This window comes from Jaculus jaculus, chromosome 9, assembly GCF_020740685.1.
Source record: "Jaculus jaculus isolate mJacJac1 chromosome 9, mJacJac1.mat.Y.cur, whole genome shotgun sequence".
Lineage (NCBI taxonomy): Eukaryota > Metazoa > Chordata > Mammalia > Rodentia > Dipodidae > Jaculus > Jaculus jaculus.
The window spans coordinates 82804167-82824764 of NC_059110.1; the positions used below are offsets into that span (position 1 = coordinate 82804167).

The following is a 20598-nucleotide window of genomic DNA, read 5'->3' on the forward strand; positions in this document are numbered from 1 at the left end:
ACCCTCAGGCTGAAATTACAGTGCATGTATGGCTTACATACCAGGTGCTGGCCTGTTCACGAAAGGTAGAGGGTAACAACACAATGAGGCCAGTAAGAAAAACAACGGTGTATCTCAACAAGTGGAAGAAGACAGCCTGATTGACACTGCTAGAAAAACAAAAAGGTGCACACCTTTAATCCCAGCAATCGGGAGGCAGGGGTAGGAGGATCGCCGTGAGTTTGAGGCCACCCTGAGACTACATAGTGAATTGCAGGTCAGCCTGGGCTACAGTGAGACCCTACCTTGAAAACAAACAAACAAACAGATCCAGGCTGGCCTCAAACTCATGGTGATCCTGGTACCTCAACCTCTGGAGTTCTGGGATTAAGGGTGTGAGCCCCATGCCCAGCTAGTCTTTATATTTTGGGGGGGAGCACAGGATCTCAGGTAGCCTAGGCTATCCTCAAACTTACTATATAGCAAAAGATGCCCTTGAACTCCTGATCCTCCACGTAGATGTGTGACACCATGTTGGAATGGCAATCCTAACTTAGTGCTCATAAGTATGTCAAAGGATACATGGGGCCTGTGAAATTATGGACGAGACTGCATTTTCTGAGGAGCAAACATGTCTTGCTGGGTGTGGTGGTGCAGGCCTTTAGTTCCAGCACTCAGGAGGCAGAGGTAGGAGGATCACTGTGCCTTCAAGGCCAGCCTGGGGCTATCGAGTGAGTTCCAGGTCAGCCTGGGTTAAAGTGAGACCCTGCCTTCCTTTATTGGAACCTCTGCATTTATTGCTGTCAAATGGACAGCCAAGCTTGCTGTGGGACATCAGCGCCTCAGGAGGCAAAGCCCACTCTGACTTTCCCAGCGGGGTGACTTTGAGGGTGCAGCTGCCTTTCTGATCTTTGAGAATTCTTGCCATGTTGCCATGTTCTCTTCCTCTCTACACACAGAGAATGTCACCAATGGCACGGTTGGGGGCGCCGCAGAGTCCGAGCACGAGCAGGTGAGCTGGATGAATGGTTGGCTCACCTGCCAGGCCCAGGAGGAGATTCTAAATTTGGCGTTCACCGTGGGCTCCTTCCTGCTCAGTGCCATCACCCTGCCCCTGGGCATCATCATGGACAAGTACGGTCCCAGGAAGCTCAGGCTGCTGGGCAGGTCAGTGCGAGGTCCTTGAGGGCAGGGTGAAGACGGGTGATCCCCCTGGGCTGCATTCCCTGATGCAAGGAGTTCTGGAAAGGGTTAGCAGACACAGGACAATCCTGGAATGTGCTAGCAGGTGCACTGAAGGGCTCTCCAAATGCCTTCCCAGGGCAGGGTCCCCACCCTCTCTGCCTCACACTGAATCAGCAGGTGCTGGGTCGTCCTCACAGGGAGCTCCTACTGCGTAACACAAGCGCAGGCCCACCTGGGGGACTCCGGAATTGCGTGTCTTTAAGAACATTGGTTTCCAGTGTCTGTTTGGCCTTACACTTCCACCAGAACAAAAAGACTGAACATATACCAGAGCATGCAATTGTAAACTTAATATGTATATGCCTCCCTGCCTTTTTTCTTTCTTTCTTTTGTGGGGACCAAACTTTCTGGGTTTGTACTTTGCTGGGCAAATGTTTTAGCATTGAGCTATATGCTCCCAGCCCACATATTCCATTATTAATTTTTTGTTGTTTTTTCAAGGTAGGGTCTCACTGGAGCCCAGGTTGACCTGGTGTTCACTGTGTAGTCTCAGGATGGCCTTAAACTCACAATGATCCTCCTACCTCAGCCTCCTAAATGCTTGGATTAAAGGAGTGAGCCAGCATGCCCAACATATTTTCAAATATATATATCATTATATATACCAGTTGTGGTGGTTCATGCCAGTAGAAAATTGCTGTAAAGGCAGGGGCAGAAGGATCAGGAGTGAGAGGCCAGTCTGGGGTACACATTAAAAAGTATAATAATAGGGGCTGGGCATGGTTGTACATACCTTTAATCCCAGCACTTGGGAGGCAGAGGTAGGAGGATCACTGTTAGTCCAAGGCCAGTCTGAGAATACAGAGTGAATTCCAGGTCAGCTTGGGCTAGACCGAGACCTACCTCTATAAACAAACAAACAAAATATATATGTGGCTGGAGAGATGCCTTAGCGGGTAAGGCACTTGCCTGCGAAGCCCAAGTACCCAGGTTCAGTTTCCTCAGTACCCCTGTACACCATATGCACGGGGTGGCACATATTTTTTGAGTTCATTTGCAGTGGCTGGAGGCCCTGGTGCACCCATTCTCTACCTGCCTCCTTTTCTCTCAAATAAATAAAAAATGTTAAATGTATACATGTAATAAGAAATTAAAGGATCTGGGGATGTAGTTCAATGGTAAAGTGCTTGCCTAGCATGTATAAGGCCCTGGATTCCATCCCCCAGCATTGCAAATAATAAAAAGTAAGAATAAATAAAGTTACTTAAAAAGAATGAATTTTTTTTTTTAGGCAAGCCCAACAACAGACTGGCCTTTTTTTTGGGGGGGGGGTCAAGGTAGGGTCTCACTCTAGCCCAGGCTGACCTGGAATTCACTATGTAGTCTCAGGGTGGCCTCGAACTCACAGCGATCCTCCTACCTCTGCTTCCAGACTGCTGAGATTAAAGGCGTGTACCACCACACCCAGCTGAGATTTTTTTTAAGTGTAAAATGAGGCTAGGTGAGGTGGGGATGTGTAGCTCAGGTGATAGAGTGCCTGCCCAGCATGCACAAAGTCCCAGGTTCAATCCCCTGCACTGAATAAAACAGGTATGGTGGTACTCATCTGTAATGTCAGCATTCAGGAAGCAGAGGCAGGAGGATCAGAAATTCAAGGTCATATTTGGCTACATAGTAAACTACATGAGATCCTTTCCCAAAACAAATTAAGCTTGGGATGTAGCTCAGTGGTAGAGCACGTGCCTAGCATACAAAAGGTCCAGGGTTCAATTCCCATCACCAAAATAAAATTCCTAGTCATTTATTACCCTCCTGGATTATTTTGTACATTCCACAAGGGATGTTCCTGGTCTCCTTAGAATTATTAAAGGAAGTAACGATTATGAATATTCTAAAGTGGTACACAGCGCACCCCCCTCATGAGAGCCACATGACCGTCAGTGATGCACCCCGCTTCTGCTTGGTTTTAGTGCCTGCTTTGCTGTCTCCTGCTTGCTGATTGCATATGGAGCGAGTAACCCAAACTGTGAGTATGCTTTTTCTCTTACCCTTTTGTCAGGGACTGGGGAAAAGTCCATCACCCAGAGGTGTTCCCTGGCCCACCTGCTCTTGTGTGCTCTGCCAGGCCTGGTACCCCTGTTCAACAGGCAACACCTGTTGGGCTCCTACTCCCCCCTCATGGCTGACCCGAGCAGCCACTGGTGGTCTCGTGGCTAAGATTCACACTTTCAAATCCACGGCTAATAAGAATAATCACCTCAAGTCAGGCATGGTGGCACACACCTTTTATCCCAGCACTCGGAGGTAGGTGGATCACCCTGAATTCGAGGCCACCCTGAGACTACATGGGAAATTCCAGTTCAGCCTGGGCTAGAGTGAGACCCTACCTCAACCCCCCCCCCCAAAAAAAAAGAAAGAATAATCACCTCAAGTAGAAATGTAAGAGGAGTTCCCAGGGTATGTCATGTCCCCAGCAGCCTCACTGATGCCACTCTGAGAGATGAACTTTAAAGAACCAGGCCAGCTACCATGTAGTCTTCATGGCATAGAAATAGTAAGCCAGGCCCTCTTCCTTTGTGTGTGTGTGTGTGTGTGGTGCTAGGGATTCAGCCCAGGGCTTGCCCATGCTAAGCAAGCATTCCCACTGAGCTAGGTGTCCTAGATGTAGCTAGTCCTTGGATTGTTGAGACAGGGTCTTGCCTTGTAGCCCAGACTGTCCTCAAATTGGTGATTGTCCTGCCTGAACCCAAAGGCTGGAACTACCGATGTGACATACCATATCCAGCTCAGCTCAGACCTCAAGGTAACTTAAGACAGCTTTAAGGACAGTTTGGAAATCATGTGGTCCCTATTCCTGTCCAAGGAGTTGTTGATTGATGGGCTTTTAAAACAAATACTAAAATAAGACATGTGTTTCACCAAAATCTTAGCCAAGACTACCCACTAATTGTTAGGAGCCCAGTTATTTTTTTTTAATTTTTATTTTTTGGTTTTTCAAGGTAGGGTTTCATTCTAGCCCAGGCTGACCTGGAATTCACTATGGAGTCTCAGGGTGGTTTCAAACTCATGGCGATCCACCTACCTCTGCCTCCCGAGTGCTGGGATTAAAGGCGTGCGCCACCATACCTGGCTTTATTTTATTTTATTTTATTTTTTTTGAGGTAGGGTCTCACTGTAGCTTAGGCTGACCTTGAATTCACTATGTAGTCTCAGGGTGGCCTCAAACTCACAGTGATCCTCCTACCTCTGCCTCTCAAGTACTGGGATTAAAGGTGTGCACCACCATACCCGGCTTAGTTTTTTTTTAATTTTTTTTTATTTAATACTTTATTTATTTGCTTGAGAGAGAGGTAGATAGATAGATAGAGAAAATGGCATACCAGAACCTCTAATCACTGCAGATGATCTCCAGACACATGCATCACCTTGTGTATCTGGTTTACATGGGTTCTGGGGAATTGAACCTGGGTCCTTAGGCTTCTAAGGCAAGTACCTTAACTACTAAGCCCTCTTTCCAGCCTGAGTCTAGTTTTTTCTTTTTAATTTTAATTTTATGTTTGAGGGGGAGCTTAGGGAGAATGGACACGCCAGGACCTTCAGCTTGCTGCGAACTCCAGACACATGCACACGTGTGGCATTGTGTGATTGCATTACTGTGCATCTGGCCATGTGGGACCTGGAGATTTGAACATGAGTTCTTAGGCTTTGTAGGCAAACGTCTTAACTGCTAAGCCATCTCTCCAGCCCTAGTTTGTTTTTTTTTTAGGTAGGGTCTCACTCTAGCCCAACCCAACCTGGAATTTACCATGTGGTTTCAGAGGTGATCCTCCTACCTCTGCCTCCTGAGTGCTGGGATTAAAGGCGTGTGCCAACATGCCCAGCGAGCCTAGGTTTTTGATGTCTTTGAACAGCTTTTTGGGGGCCACTTGCTTTTGCTGCTAGGTTAGCAGGAAAAGGAGGGTGTGTGTGTGTCTTTTATATGAAACTGCACAAGGCAGGAAGGAGGAGGAAGTTGAGGAAGAGGCTGTTACCCAGGTGTCAGGTGCTAACTTCGATGGTGGGTCCTATATCCACTTTATCTGTAGCCTGCTATGTCTGGGACACTGGGCCAGAGCTGGCCTTCGTGAAGCTCAGTGGAGTTCCCTGCTTACAAATGTCTGTTTCCCCGCAGCTCTCTCTGTGCTCATCTTCATCGCCCTGGCTCTGAACGGTTTTGGTGGGATGTGCATGACCTTCACCTCATTAACAGTAAGCATGGAGAATGTTAAAGAGTATCTTTCGTTGGTTGAGTGATCTGCTATTGCTTTAAAAATTTTTTTGTTATTTATTTATTTGAGGGGTAGAGGGAGAGAATGGGCTATGTTATTTACTTATTTATTTATTTGAGAGAGAGGAAGAAGGAGAGAATGGACACACCAAGTCCTCTAGCTACTGTAAGTGAACTCCAGGTGCATGCTGCGCCACCTTGTGCTTCTGGCTTACATGGGTCCTGGGGATTCAAACCTGGGTCCTTTGGCTTTGCAGGCAAGTGCTTTAACCACTAAGCCATTCCTCCAGCCCAAGTAATCTGTTTTTCAATTTTAGGAAGCTTTTGTTGGTTTCCACTTCTTTCCCTTCCTTCCATTTGATTGTGTACGCTTAGATGTGCCATGCAGTGCAGCGGCTGTGGGTGCAGTCGTGGGCCTAGCAGCCGAGACAATCTGGTAGGTCCTGATAGCAGGCAGGACACAGGTCTTGAGGTGACTTGCTGCTGCCTCTGCCCTTGGTTTTGGCCCTGATGAAGCATCTTGCTTCTTCGTTACGCAGGGAAGACAGGAGCAGGGAGAAAAAGACTCACTCCTGTTTTCTGTTCTGTGCCATTGTCACCATTGGAGATCTGGCTGACAGTGCAACCAGCAGACAAACCTCTCTCTCTCTTTAATATTTTTATTTACTTATTTGTAGGCAGAGAGAGAGATTTAAGAAAAAAAAAAAGACAGAGAGAATGGGTGTGCCAGGGCCTCCAGCCACTGCAGACAGACTCCAGATGTATGCACCGCTTTGTGTGTCTGACTTTTACATGGGTACTGAGGAATGAACTTGGGTCGTCAGGCTTAGCAGGCTAACGCCTTAACTGCTGAGCCATCTCTCCAGCCAAACCTCTCTTGGAATCACCTGACCATTGCCAGAACAGAGAGAAAAACTCAGAGGAGCACTGGTAGACAGCCTGGCTGAGATGGAGGAACTGTTTCCTGGGGGTGTTGAGTACTGCCTTCTGGGACAACCAGAGTGCCACAAAATAGGCTTTTTTTGGTTGGAGGTGGGGGCAGTCTGAAGGAAAGTGATGGACAGAAAAACATTAAAGAAGGAATAAAAGGGCTAGAGACATGGCTTAGCTGCTAAGGTACTTTCCTTCAAAGCATAAGGACCCAGGTTCGATTCCCTAGTACCCATGTAAGCCCGATGCACAAAGTGACACATGCATCTGGACTTTGCAGTGGCTGGAGGCCCTGGCACAACCATTCTGTCTCTCTCTGCCTCTTTCTCTTTCTCACTGAAATAAATAAGTAAATAAATAAAATATTTTTAAAGGAAGGAATAAAGAGCTGGGTGTGGTAGCACACACCTTTAATCCCAGCACTGAGGAGGCAGAGGTAGGAAATTAGCCTTGAGTTCGAGGCCACCCTGAGACTACATAGTGAATTGCAGTCAGCTTGGGCTACAGTGAGACTCTGCCTCGGAAAGAAAACAAAACAAAACAAACAAACAAAAAACAAAACATCTTCCGCAGAGGAAAGAAGGGAGCTCTCTACAGGCCTGGTTAGAAAGATGTCATTCAGAGACTCGTCCAACAGGGAAATCTCCCCGACTCAGTTTGCCTGTGAAAGAGGTTTTGGAATACAATACCTAACGGTACTGTTTGCGTGGCTCCGGCTTATTGTGTCCCCTTCTGCCCTTGAGCCAGGAGCTGTGCTGTGGAGAGGCCTTTGTTTGGCTCTGGGGACTTTTGATTCTTTGGTAAAAGAGTGTAAAAGAGGTGCTGGCATCTTTGGGACCTGTCTGCAAGCCATGAGCAGAGGCCAGCTCCAATGTTTCCACTGTTCCCCTTTCCTGTGCTTTGTCCTGTGGGGGGGACTAGCTGTCTGGGCCCAGGTCCATGCACGTGGAGAGTCGGTGTTCAGTGAGAAAAGCCCAGCCCAGGTGGTATATGCGGCATACTCTGTGTGTGTGCATGGGGGGGGGGGGTCTGAGGGGCAGTCAGCACACCAAAATCTGGGGCTCGGGTGCTTAACTTCTGCTGGGGCATGGATTCTCCTACCTCAGCCTCCCAACTGCCAAGATTAAAGGTATGCCACCTTGCCCAATTTTTCTCTATTGTTTTAACCAGGTAGATTTAAAAGAAAAAATAGATGTATTTCCCTCTTTCAAAATCCCCGAGGAAAACAAATGTTGAAACTGTGGAAATATGTTCACACTGTCAAAAGCACACAAAACTAGGTTGTGTCCATTGTGAAACAGGAGTCATGCGTGGTTCTGTTTGTTCTTGGACAGCGTGAAAACCACCAACCCTTTCATCAAGATGAAAAATAAAAATCTGGCATCCCCACCGTTGTTCTAGTCATGCTGGGTCTCTGTTAGGGCAGGTCTCTGTTTCAGAGATGAAAGAATGACATAGTCAGGACTTGAGGAACTTAAGCTTCAGAATGTCCTAAGACAGCATAAGATAAATATGGGCCTAGGAGCTCGGTGGCAGAGTGCTTGCTTGGTATACACAGGGCCCCGTGGACCATCCTGGATGTGGTGGTCCATGCCTGTAATCTCAGCACTTGGGAGGCAGAATCAGAACAGCTACTGAGTTGGTTGCCAGCCTGCACCATAGTATGAGGCCTTGTCTTAAGAAAAAAAAACAAACAAAAAACACCAAAGCAAAACAAGATGGTTGCATATAGGAACAGGCACACGCTTGTTCTATCCCTTATGGTTGAGACAGGAGCTCGAGGAGTTTAACAACAGCCTCAGTTACATAGTAAGTTTGAGAACATAAAACCTTGTATCAAAAAAACAACAGGAAGCTGGGCATGGTAGCTCATGCCTTTAATCCCAGCACTCGGGAGGCAGAGGTAGGAGGATCGCCGTGAGTTTAAGGCCACCCTGAGATTACAGAGTGAATTCCAGGTCAGCCTGAGCTAGAGTGAGACCCTACCTCGAAAAACCAAGGGGGGGAAAAAAAAAAAAACAGGGCTGGAGAGATGGCTTAGTGGTTAAGTGCTTGCCTGTGAAGCCTAAGGACCCTGGTTTGAGGCTCGATTCCCCAGGACCCACATTAGCCAGATGCACAAGGGGCCACACGCGTCTGGAGTTTGTTTGCAGTGGCTGGAGGCCCTGGCACGCCTATTCTCCCTCTTTCTGTCTGTCTCTCTGTCTCTCTCTTCCTCTTTCTCTCTCTGTCATTTTCAAATAAATAAATAAAATAAAACAAACAACAAAAAAAATCTGTTTAAAAAAAAAACCAAGTGCTGGAGAGATGGCTTAGTGGCTAAGGTGCTTGCCTACAAAGCCAAAGGACCAGGTTTGGTTCCCCAGTAACCACATAAAGCCAGGTGCACAAGGTAGCGCATGGATGTGGAATTTCTTTGCAGTGCCTAGAAGGCCCTGGCATGCCCATTTTCTCTCTCTATCTGCTTCTTTCTTTCTCTCTCTCTCAAATAAATAAATGAAATATTTATAGATAGATAAATAGATAGATAGGTAAAAGAAAAAACCCATACAGTGAGTCCCTCTAAGCAAGTTTATAAGCCATGTGTGATGATGTATTTGTAACCCCAGCACTTAAAAGGCTGAGACAGGAGGATCATGAGTTTGAGGTCAGCCTGGGCTACACAGCAAGGCCCTGGAAAAAAAGAAAACAAAAAACACACAATAAAGAGAAAGGCTTAGCTGGGCGTGGTGGCACATGCATTTAATTCCAGCACTTGAGAGACAGAGGTAGAAGAATCACTGTGAGTTTAAGGCCACTCCACCTCTTTAGCAATTTCCTATTGGTGTGTACCACTACAACTGGCCAAAAAAAAATTTTTTTTTGGTTTATTGACGTAGGGTCTCACTCTAGCTCAGGCTGACCTGGAATTCACTATGTAGTCTTGGGGTGGTCTCGAACTCTCAGTGATCCTCCTACCTCTGCCTCCTGAGTGCTGGGATTAAGGGTGTGTGCCACCACACCTGGCTTTCCAAAAATATTTTAATTATTAGAAAACAAGGCTGAAAAAAAAAAAAAAAAAAACAAAGCTGGACATGGTGGCACATGCCTTTAAACCCCACACTCAGGAGGCGGAAGTAGGAGGATCGCCTTGAGTTCTAGGCCATCCTGAGACTACATAGTAAATTCCAGCTCAGTCTGGGTTAGATTAAGATCCTACCTTGAAAAACAAAAACAAAACAAAACAAAAAAATACTGGTCTGGGGAGATGGCTCAATACTTCTTATTTTAAACTCTTGTGGTGGCCCTCATTAAACAGTTCCATCTTACTCTAAGATATAGATTTATCATAATTTATTCACTAATGTCCTACTAATGGATGATTGGGTTGGTTTCCAACTTTTCCTCTTTATGAATGTTGCTGAAGGTAACGTCCCTGTGCATGTATTTCTGTAAAATAAATTCCTGGAAGTGGACTTCCTGGGCCACAGGATTAGCATGTTTTAAATTTTAATATATATTGTTGAGTGGTCTTCTAAAAAGGCTATTGATACAGTTCTAGCAACATGTCTGAAAGTGCCTTTTTCTCCATCCCCCTCCAAGACCATGTCATGCATCTTTTAAACATTAGCCAATATGACCATGAGTGAGACACAGCATCCCCCTTCACCTCTTTTGTGCGTGCGTGCGTGCGTGCGTGCGTGTGTGTGTGTGTGTGTGTGTGTGAAGTAGTGTCTCATTGTAAATCCAGGCTGACCTAGAATTCACTCTGTAGTCTCAGGTTGGCCTTGAACTCAAAGCAATCCTCCTACCCCTGCCTCCTGAGTACTGAGATTAATTTTGAGACAGAGTATCAAGTAGTCCAGGCTGGCTCCCAACTCCATGTATAGCCCAGGTTGGCCACACCTTCCTGATCCTTCTGCTTCCACCTCTCAAGTGCTGGGCACACAGACCTAGCACTCCACACCCCATGCCTGGCCTCTCACCTCCTTACTGGTCATTTGTGTCTCTTCTGTGAATTGCTTCTTTGTGTCATGTGTCTATTTTTCTATGAGTTCTTTATCTTTTTTTTTTTTTTCATGCTTTGTAAGTGTTCTTTGGAATACAAATAATCTTGCTGAGAGAGTAAGGACTGTGTTGGTAGGGTGTTTAGGTTTCTCCATGGTTTACGGATATATTTTAGAAATCTGTGGGCCCAGTCCCCATGCAAATAGTTCATATGTGCTGCTCAGCGGAGTTTGCCTGTGGGAGTGTTCATTGCTTTCACCATTCTTGGGTATGTGAGCATTTCTTTTCTCTCCCTTTTTTTTTTCTTTTTTTAAAAAAATTCCTTTTTCTTAACTGCAGTGACTATTTTATTTATTTATTTTATTTATTTGCAAGCACAGAGAGAGAGAGAGAGAGAGAGAGAGAGAGAAGAGAGACAGAGAGAGAATGGGCACGCCAGGGCTTCCAGCCACTGTAAACAAACACCAGATGCGTGCGCCCCCTTGTGCATCTGGCTAACGTGGGTCCTGGGGAACTGAGCCTCGAACCGGCGTCCTCAGGCTTCACAGGCCAGCGCTTAACTGCTAAGCCATCTCTCCAGCCCTCTTTTTTTTTTTTTTTCTTTGAGGCAAGGTCTCACTTTAGCCCGGGATGACCTGGAACTTACAATGATCCTCCTACCCCAGCCTCCGGAGTGCTGGGACTAAAGGCATGAGCCCTCATACCCAGATTTGTGTGTGTTTTTCTCCCTCCCTTCTTCCCTCCCTCCCTCCATCCTTCCCTCCCTTCTTTCCTTCCTTCCTTCCTTGTTTGAGAAAGAGAGAGAAAGAGACAGAGAGAGAGACAGAGACAGAGAGAGAATGGGCACTCCAGGGCCTCTAGCCACTACAAATGAACTCTGGACACATGTGCCACCTTGTGCCTTATGTGGGTCCTAGGGACTAGAACCTGGGTCCTTGGGCTTTGCAGGCAAGCACCTTAACCACTGAGCAATCTCTCCAACTTGTGTGTGTACCTTTCTGATAGCTCCTGGCTTTCCTTCAAAGAAGGAAAGAGGTTGCCCAGGCCAGATGGTGAATGGGCCATAAACCCCTCTGATCATTATGGAAAGCATGGGTTAACAGGGATCTGTATAAGGGATGCTGAATGCTTGTCCTCTGAGATCTCCATTCTTGGACCTAGAACTTAGGGGTCAGCAAACTGCTACCTCCGGGCCAAAAACAGACCTTGTCTGTTTTTGTAAACAAGGCTTTGCTGGAACCTCACCATGCCTGTTTGAGCACGTGTTGCCTGTAGTTGCTTTTGTGCCATGGTGGCCATCAGGCTGTCGTGACAGAGACCATATGGCTCACAAAGCCTGAAATATTTACTGTCTGGCCCTTTACAGAAAGCATTTGCCAACCTTTGGTTTAAAGGCTCCAAGAGGCTGCTGAATCACTATTTAAGTCATCTCCATATACACACATAGACACAACCCCAGGCTGAAGGGATCTTCTAGGACACCCCTCTGTCCTGTGAGGCTTCCCTTGGGGCCTGATCTCTCATAAGAACAGACCCAAAGGGAAATGGGAAGCAGGTCAGTGAGGACAGGCTGGAGCTGTTGGGCAATGTCCTTGGGTTGGCCAAGGCTTCTGCTGAGCAGAGCCGAATTTGGTTCTGACACAGCCCAGGCCTTTAAAAAGCAGAACTGTCAGGACCAGCTCTGGAGATGCAGTGCTGGCAGTGCAGTGACATTTTCTGTTTGTGTCTCCCACCCATGCTCTCATTTTGGGGACAAAGGAGTCTTCAGGGTTACTGTTAAGAGCTCCCTAAATCAAATTTCCTACAATTGCTTTCAGCCCTTAGAGAAAGGCTCCTTGATTACCTGGGAATGTGAAGGAATGTGCTGGTATAGAAACCTTAATCTGGGGACTTTCTGAAGCCCCCAGAGGGTTTTGTGTGGCATGGGATGTAATCTAAAGAAGACCAGGATTGTGGGCTGTTGTTACCCCCATTGATGGCGAGTAGGCCCCAAGTTGGCAAAATGCCCTCTCCAAGAGGAGTCCAGGAGGACATGGCCTGTAGCCAGCCCATCAGAGCCAGGGTGGGGTGGGGGTTACACTCTGGTTGACTCTTCCCCCTAGCATGGAGGTTTAGAGGGCTGCCTAGCAGCCAAGGCTGGCTGCCGGGTCCCGAGAGCACGAGGCCCGGGCCTCCCTGAGGGAGGTGGCAGGCCAGTCCACGGGTGCAGTCACGCTCCCCTAAGTGTGGAGCCTCAACCTCCCACTGGACATCTGGTCAGCACACTCTAGTGTGTTTGCTCAACGCCCTGCATTTGTACAGCCCTTTAACTCGCTCCATCAGCCGGAGCACAAACACCGGCCAGCGTCTTTGGGCCGCCACCCCACAATCCAGGGCCTGGGTTGCTTAGAGATGGGAGCAGATGCAGCCAAAATTGTGAGCATATCTTTTCCACTTCATTACCCTGACCCGTGTCAGGGTGGGCAGGGTGGGGAGTTCTGAGTTTAAACCCTCACAGAAAAGGGGTTTCAAAATGTTGCCAGGCTCCCTCAGGAAAAATTTCTTTGTGGGCTTTTCCCATTTCATTGAAGATTGACTTTAAACCTGAGGGAGAAATGATCTCATGGGAGTTGGATCAGAGTTCGAGACTAGGATGCACAATATCCTTAAAAACCTCAGGAAAGGGCAGGGAAGCCAGTGGCCCCCGCCTGTGAGGGCATGGGAGTTCAGCATTCCTTCTCGGCAGACCTTGATTCTGTAGGCAGGGGAGGGACTGCCTAGCTGCCCACAGGAGCCCACTCAGCCTCTGTTTTCTACTATTTCTGTCTATGCCTTGGGAACCCCCAGCAGTCAGGTGACTGCCATTGGCTTGGGAAACATTTGCCATCAGAGGGTTCCACCTCATGAATTTGCTTCAGCATGTGACATGTGCAGAGATTGACAGAAAGTGTATCAGCAGAGACTTGAGTCTGGCAGGTGGGGAGGGAAGTGGCTGGGGAAGGCAGCCCCCCCTCTCCACCCCTTCACCACTGAAGCGGAAAGGTGACCACAAGGACCTTCTCCTGGGTGACATGTGCTGTGGGGCGCTAGGTGTTTGGATTAGGGAACAGCCCAGCATTGCTGAATCTGCTTGTCCAGACTGGTACCTGGATCTGCTCTATACAGGCTGTTCAGAATTCTGGGTGTGTACACCAGCTACCTGAGGATGAGAATCCCCTCTGCAAGGGGCCACTGAGCCAGAATGCTAGCCCCCACCCACTGCTTGGCTCCAGAGCCTACCCAAGCTATGTGTGGCATCTCCCAAAGGCTAAGGTGTGTCCACAGGGCTGACACACTCAGAAGGATGGTTTTTGGAACATTAGTGCGCATCCCCCCTCACATAGCCTGCCCTGGGAGCTCCTGGGGAGAGAGGCACACACCTTTGGGCATCTTAGGGTCTTCTAAAGGAGACTGTTGAAACTCTCTGTTTTGGGCTATGGCCTCTGGGGACTCTCGTCCAGTAGCTTGAACACCAGGGGAGGAGCTGCCTGCAGCTGCTGTTTTCCCCTCTGGGAATGTTACACAGTACAGCCTGTTTATGGTACCGCCAAGGGGCCGAGAGACAGTGAGTCATCCCAGGCTTCCCCCGAGTGAGGGACGGCCTGCGTGGAGGTCCAGCGCTTCAAACCAGCAGGGCAGATTTTTTCCTAGCAGAGTGGCCGCAGAATGGCTATGAAAACAAAACAAAACAAAACAAAAACAAAATCCCAAGAACCAGGCGAGGGGCCCGCACTGCCCCACCTAAGTGTGGTTGAGGCGGGAGCTAGCCTGTGTGGAGTGCTTCCCTGGCATCTGTTACTGCTGCACGTCTCCAGCTTCCTACTTGGCAGCAGGGCTTCCCCTCCAGTATGCCCTGGAGGCCTCTCCAAGGCAGTCTGCTCCTCACTGCTTCTCAGCAGCCCCATAATGTGTAGCTCAGGCTAGGCCGAGGCAGGAGGAGTAAGAGGGACAGCCAGACCAGTGAGGGAGACCCCGATCTGAGGAGAATCAAGGATGAATCCACAGACAAATAAATGTACATGGCTGTGTGGTGTGGCCCTGGATCACGGGGAGGTCAGCCAAGGGTAGGAGAGGTAAGAGGCGGATGAGTCTAAATTGAGCATCTGAAGGGATTTAAGAAATCTCCAGTGGGTGGGAATCAAGACAGGATGCTTTATAAAGAATATGGAAGGGAGCCGGATGTGATGTTGCATGCCTTTAATCCCAGCACTTGGGAGGCAGAAGTAGGAGGATCACAGTGAATTCAAGGTTCCCTGAGACTACCAAATTAATTCCAGGTCAGCCTGGACTACAGCAAGACCCTATATCAGGAACAAAAAAAAAAAAAAAAGGAATATGAATAGCAAGGGCAGCTGGCTTGGGGCCCAAACTGAAATATCACACCAGGCTGTGAGAGGATATCCCCAGTCCTCTTTCACCTTTTTTTTTTTTTTTTTGAGGTAGGGTCTCCTTCTAGCTCAGACTGACCTGGAATTCACTATGTAGTCTTAGGGTGGCTGTGAACTCATGCCAATCCTCCCACCTCTGCCTCCTGCGTGCTGGGATTAAAGGCGTGTGTCGCCACACCCAGCTCCTCTTTTACTTACTTACTTATTTATTTATTTATTTATTTTAGTTTTTCAAGGTAGAGTCTCACTCTAGCCCAAGCGGACCTGGAACTCACTTGGTAGTCTCAGGGTGGCTTTGAACTCATGGTGATTCTCCTACCTCTGCCTCCCAAGTTCTGGGATTAAAGGCATGCGCCACCATGCCCAGTGATTTGTTTATTTATTAAGATTTTATTTTTATTATTAGACACAGAGAGGGAGAGAGAGAGAGAGAGAGAGAGAGAGAGCGAGAATGGGTACACCAGGGCCTCTAGCCACTGCAATTGAACTCCAGATGCATGTGCCACCATGTGCATCTGGTTTATGTGGGGCCTGGAGAATCGAACCTGGGTCCTCAAGCTTCACAGGCAAGTGCCTTAACCACTAAGACATACCTCCAGCCCTATTTAATTATTTTATTGTTATTATTTTTTTGGGGGGGGGTTAAGGTAGGGTCTCACTGTAGCCCAGGCTGACCTGGAGTAGTCTCAGGGTAGCCTCGAACTCACAGCAAACCTCTTACCTCTGCCTCTCAGGTGCTGGGATTAAAGGGGTATACCACCACACCCTACTTTATTTTTAATTAAACAAAAAATAGTTTTTTTAAATTTCATTTTAGAGAAAGAATTGGTGGGCCAGGGCCTCAGCCACTGCAATAGAACTCCAGATGCTTGTGCCACCTAGTGAGCATATGAGACCTTGCACTTGCCTCACCTTTGTGTGTCTGGCTTACGTGGGATCTGGAGAGTTGAACATGGGTCCTTAGGCTTCACAGGCAAGTGCCTTAACCGCTAAGCCATCTCTCCAGTCCTCTTTTACGTTTTTTTTTCTTTCTTGTTGTTGTTGTTGGTTTTTTTTTTTTTTTTTTTGGTTTTTCAATATAGGGTCTCACTCTAGCTCAGACTGACCTGGAATTCACTATGTAGTCTCAGGGTGGCCTCTAACTCACAGAAAACCTCTTACCTGTGCCTCCTCAGTGCTGGTATTAAAGGCAAGTGCCACTATACCCAGCTCTTTTATTTAAAAAAAATTATTTATTTTTTATTATTTGAGAGAAAGAGGGAGAAAGAGAATGAGAGAAAGAATGGATGTGCAGGGCCTCTACCCACTGCAAACAAACTCCAGATGCATGTGGTACCTTGTACATGTGGCTTTACATGGGTACTGGGGACTTGAACCTGGGTCCTAAGGCTTTGCAGGCAAGTGCCTTAACTGTTAAGCCATCTCTCCAGCCCCTCTTTTATTTTTCAAAAAGTATTTGTTTATTTATTTGAGAGAGACAGAGGCAGATAGAGAGAGAATGGGCATGCCAGGGCCTACACCCACTGCAAAGGAATGTGTGTGTGTATTTGTACTTTAAAATACAACATCTAGAAATTTGCAGAAAAATGGATGGACCTGGAAAGGATTATACTAAGTGAGGTAACCCAGGCCCAGAAAGCCAAGCACCACATATCTGTCTCATATGTGGATCCTAGCTACAGATGATTGGGCTTTGGCGTGAGAATGAAAATACTTAGTAGCAGAGGCCAGTAAGTTAAAAAGGAAACATAAAGGGAAGAGAAAGGAAGGGAGGAGGGTACTTAATAGGTTGATATTGTATATATGTAAGTGCAATGATTGTGATGGGGAGGTAATATGATGGAGAATGGAATTTCAAAGGGGAAAGTTTGGGGGGGGGGAATTATCATGGGATTTTTTTTATAATCATGGAAAATGCTAATAAAAATTAAAAAAAGAAAAAAGAGAGATGAGGGCTGGAGGGATGGCTTAGTGGTTAAGGCATTTGCCTGCGAAGCCTAAGGACCCAGGTTCGGTTCCCCAGGATCCATGTTAGCCAGATGCACAAGGGGTCGCAGACATCTGGAGTTCATTTGCAGTGGCTGGAGGCTCTGGCGTGTGCACTCTCTCTCTCCCCCACTCTCCCTCTTTGTTTGTCAAATAAATAAAATAAAATATTTTTAAAAAAACAGAAAAAAAATAATCTAGAGCCTGGTGTGGTGGCGCATGCCTTTAATCCTATCACTCACAGGGGCAGAGGTAGGAGGATCACCATGAGTTCAAGGCCATCCTGAGAGTACATAGTGAATTCCAGGTCAGCCTGCACTAGAGTGAGACCCTACCTCAAAACAACAAAACACAAAATCAAAATAAAATACAACATCTAATGTAAATTGCCCTAGGGCTCTGCTATCCTAGGAATGGCTTTACTGGCCAAAAGAACACGTGGGGACAATGATGTTCTTGGCATTGATGAGAATGTTGCAGACAGGAAGCTGCATGGGAAACTGAGGTCTGCAAGTTCAGCTCTAGCCTGGATTACACAGTGAGATCCCCATCTCAAAAATAAATAAATAAGTGGCAACCAAAACAGAATGTTGAAGGAAGGGAGAAGCTGGCTAGTCGCTGCATTTGTCAGGTCATGGGCAAAGGGTCTCATCCATGGACAGGGGGACTGTGACTTGTTCTTCTCAGGTTGCTGTTCTTCCTTGTCCTGCGCCTAGTGCAAGAGACTTCCGGAGATGGGGGGGGGGCTGTGTGTCTACCTCAAGCCCCTAGCGGTCCACTGGTCTCTAGCTTGGGTGAGAGTTGAAGCAGGCTTGAGATGAAGACCAAAGAGTGCAAAGGACTGGCTAGCAAGCTGTCTGTCTAGAGCATGCTCTAGCCCTGTTGAAAAATTTTTACCCAGAGGTGATTCTAATGTGGGGAATTTGCCTCAAGGAAGCAATAGCTGTGCGCACACCAGTTCATTCTCAAGAGCAGTCATGTTTACCTGGCTTGGCCCTGCACGGAGACCAGCCTCTTGGCCTTTACCTGCTCTTCTGACATCTCTGACCTCTCTCCTTTCTTTACCTGTTGCTGGCTGGACTGGAATCCTCAGCAGGACCATTTCCCAATTCCTACATATGTCAACATCATTTTCAGATTTTTCGTGAGGTAGATATGGCCCCAGGGATGCCTCTTTGACAAGGTTGCTTTGCTGGTATAACCAGCACGGAACAGCCCAAATATGCAAGTTCGGGAATTGAGCACGTCCTTGAACCACAGCATACCTTCGAGGCAGGTGCACGGAGAGTCCCGGATGCTCATACGAACATATCACATTTTCTTCGTCTCTTGTGCCCTCACTTATCCTTGCTCCCACCCTTCCCCAAGCAATCTAAAATGACAGGGAAAATCTTGTGTGCCTGACCTCATGTCATTTGCCTTAGTTGGACATGCACTATAGATTCATTCACATTCCATTTTGGTCCCGTGATTCCCCAAACAGTCTTACTCATATTTAACAGCATTATAGGCTTATAATTCATGTATCATTCAGTTCAACTTGAAGTGTGTACATTCAGTGGGTTTTAGTGTAGTCCCAGGGTTGTACAATCATCAATACAATCAACTATGTCATTTCAAACAGAACCCTTGTACCCACTGGTACTGGCTCCCTATTTGTTCCATAGCCATTGGCCACCACTAATCAGTATGGACTTGCCCTTGTTTTGTTTTGTTTTTTTTTTGCGGGGGTGGGGGGTAGGGTTTCACTGGAGCCCAGGCTAACCTGGAACTCACTCTATAGACCCAGGCTGGCTTTGAACCCATAGCAACCCTCTGCCTCCTGAGTAATGGGACTGAAGGCATGTGCCACTACATCTGGCTCCCCCATATATTTTTTTTAAAAAATATATTTATTTATTTGACAGAGAAAGAGAGAGAGAGAGAGCATGCCAGGGTCTCCAGCCACTGCAGGTGAACTCCAGCTGGTGCACCCCTGTGGGTGGGTCCTGGGGAATTGAACCTGGGTCCTTTGGCTTTGCATTAACCATTAAGCCATCCCTCCAGGCCCCCATGTTTTTTATATTCTTATTTATTTATTTATTTATTTATTTATTTATTTATTTATTTTTGGTTTTTCGAGGTAGGGTCTCACTCTGGTCCAGGCTGACCTGGAATTAACTCTGTCATCTCAGGGTGGCCTTGAACTCATGGCGATCCTCCTACCTCTGCCTCCTGAGTGCTGCGATTTTATTTTTATTTATATTTATTTATTTGAGAGAGGCAGAGAGAGAGAGAAAGGGAGAAAATGGGTGCACCAGGGCCTCCAGCCACTGCAAACAAACTCAGATACATGTGCCAACTTGTACATCTGGCTTACATGTGTCCTGAAGAATTAACCCTGGGTCCTTTGGCTTTTCAGGCTGGAGTGATGCCTTAGCAGTTAAGGTGCTTGCCTGTGAAGCTTAAGGACCCATGTTTGACTCCCCAGATCCGATGTAAGACAGACACACAAGGTGATGCATGTGCAAGGTTGTACATGTGCACAAGGTGATACACACGTATGGAGTTCGATTATAGTGACTGGAGGCCCTGGCCTGCCAATTTTCTCTCCCGATCTCTTTCTCTTGTTAAAAAAATATAAAGGGCTGGAGAAATGGCTTAGTGGTTAAACGCTTGCCTGTGAAGCCTAAGGACCCCAGTTGAAGGCTTGATTCCCCAGATCCCATGTAAACCAGATGCACAAGGTAGTGCGTGCATCTGGAGTTCATTTGCAGTGGCTGGAGGCCCTGGCACACCCATTCTTTCTCTCTCTCTGCTTCTTTCTCTGTCACTCTCAAATAAATAAGTAAAAATAAACCAAAATTATATATATGTATGTGTATGTATACATATATATGTATATGTACATATGTTATATATATATATAACAATATATATATATATTGTTAGAGGGATGGCTTAGCATTTAAAGTATTTGCATGCCTGCAAAACCAAAGGACCCTGGTTCTATTCCCCAGGACCCACGTTAGCCAGATGCACAAGGGTGGGGGCGCATGCGTCTGGAGTTTGTTTGCAGTGGCTGGAGGCCCTGGCACACCCATTCTCTCTCCCTCTGCCTCTTTCTCTGTCAAATAAATAAAATAAAATATTTACAAAAAGATTAAAATATTTTGGGCTGGAGAGATGGCTCAGCAGTTAAGGCACACTTGCCTGCGAAGCCTAAGGACCTAAGTTCAGCTACCCAGAGCCCACAGAAGCCGGATGCATAAGGTGATGCGTGCACGCAGGTGGCAAATGCACACAAAATGGCACACACGCGCAAGGTGGCACATGCGTCTGGAGTTTGTTTGCAGAGGCTAAGGCCCTGGCACGCCAATTCTTTCTCACTCTCACTTTCTCACTCTCTTTCAAAAAAAAAAATAATAAAATAAATATTTTATTTATTTGAGAGAGAAAAAGAGGCACTATGTAGTCTCAGGCAGGCCTCAAACTCACAGCGATCCTCCTACTGCAGCCTTCTGAGTGCTGGGATTAAAGGTGTGTGCCACCATGCGCGGTAGGGAGGAGGAGAGGGTGAGTAAGAGAGAGAATGAGTGGGTGCACCAGGGCCTCCAGCTGCTGCAAACAAACTCCAGATGCATGTGTCACTTGGTGCAGCTGGCTTTAGGTGGTACTGGAGAATTGAACTCAAGTCCTTAAGCTTTATAGACAAGTGCTTTAACCACTGAGCCATCTCTCTAGCCCTGTTCTGATCTTTTGTCCATTTTCAAAATGGGGTACTTAACTTTTTAATTTTGTTTTTATTTTTATTTATTTATTTGAGAGCGACAGAGAAAGAGGCAGAGAGAGAGAGAGAGAGAGAGAGAGGGAGAGAAT

At 47.0% G+C, this 20598-nt stretch overlaps 1 protein-coding gene across 3 annotated transcripts in view; it reads left to right on the forward strand.

The window, feature by feature from the left end:
- Positions 1–20598, forward strand: part of Slc43a2 (solute carrier family 43 member 2) — a 55925-nt gene that overhangs the window by 11267 nt on the left and 24060 nt on the right. For all 3 annotated transcript variants that reach the window (XM_012950993.2, XM_045158233.1, XM_045158234.1), the window contains 3 exons: positions 939–1146; positions 3135–3190; positions 5336–5412. In XM_012950993.2, coding sequence (XP_012806447.1) covers positions 939–1146; positions 3135–3190; positions 5336–5412 — 341 coding nt within the window. The remainder of the gene's footprint in view (positions 1–938; positions 1147–3134; positions 3191–5335; positions 5413–20598) is intronic.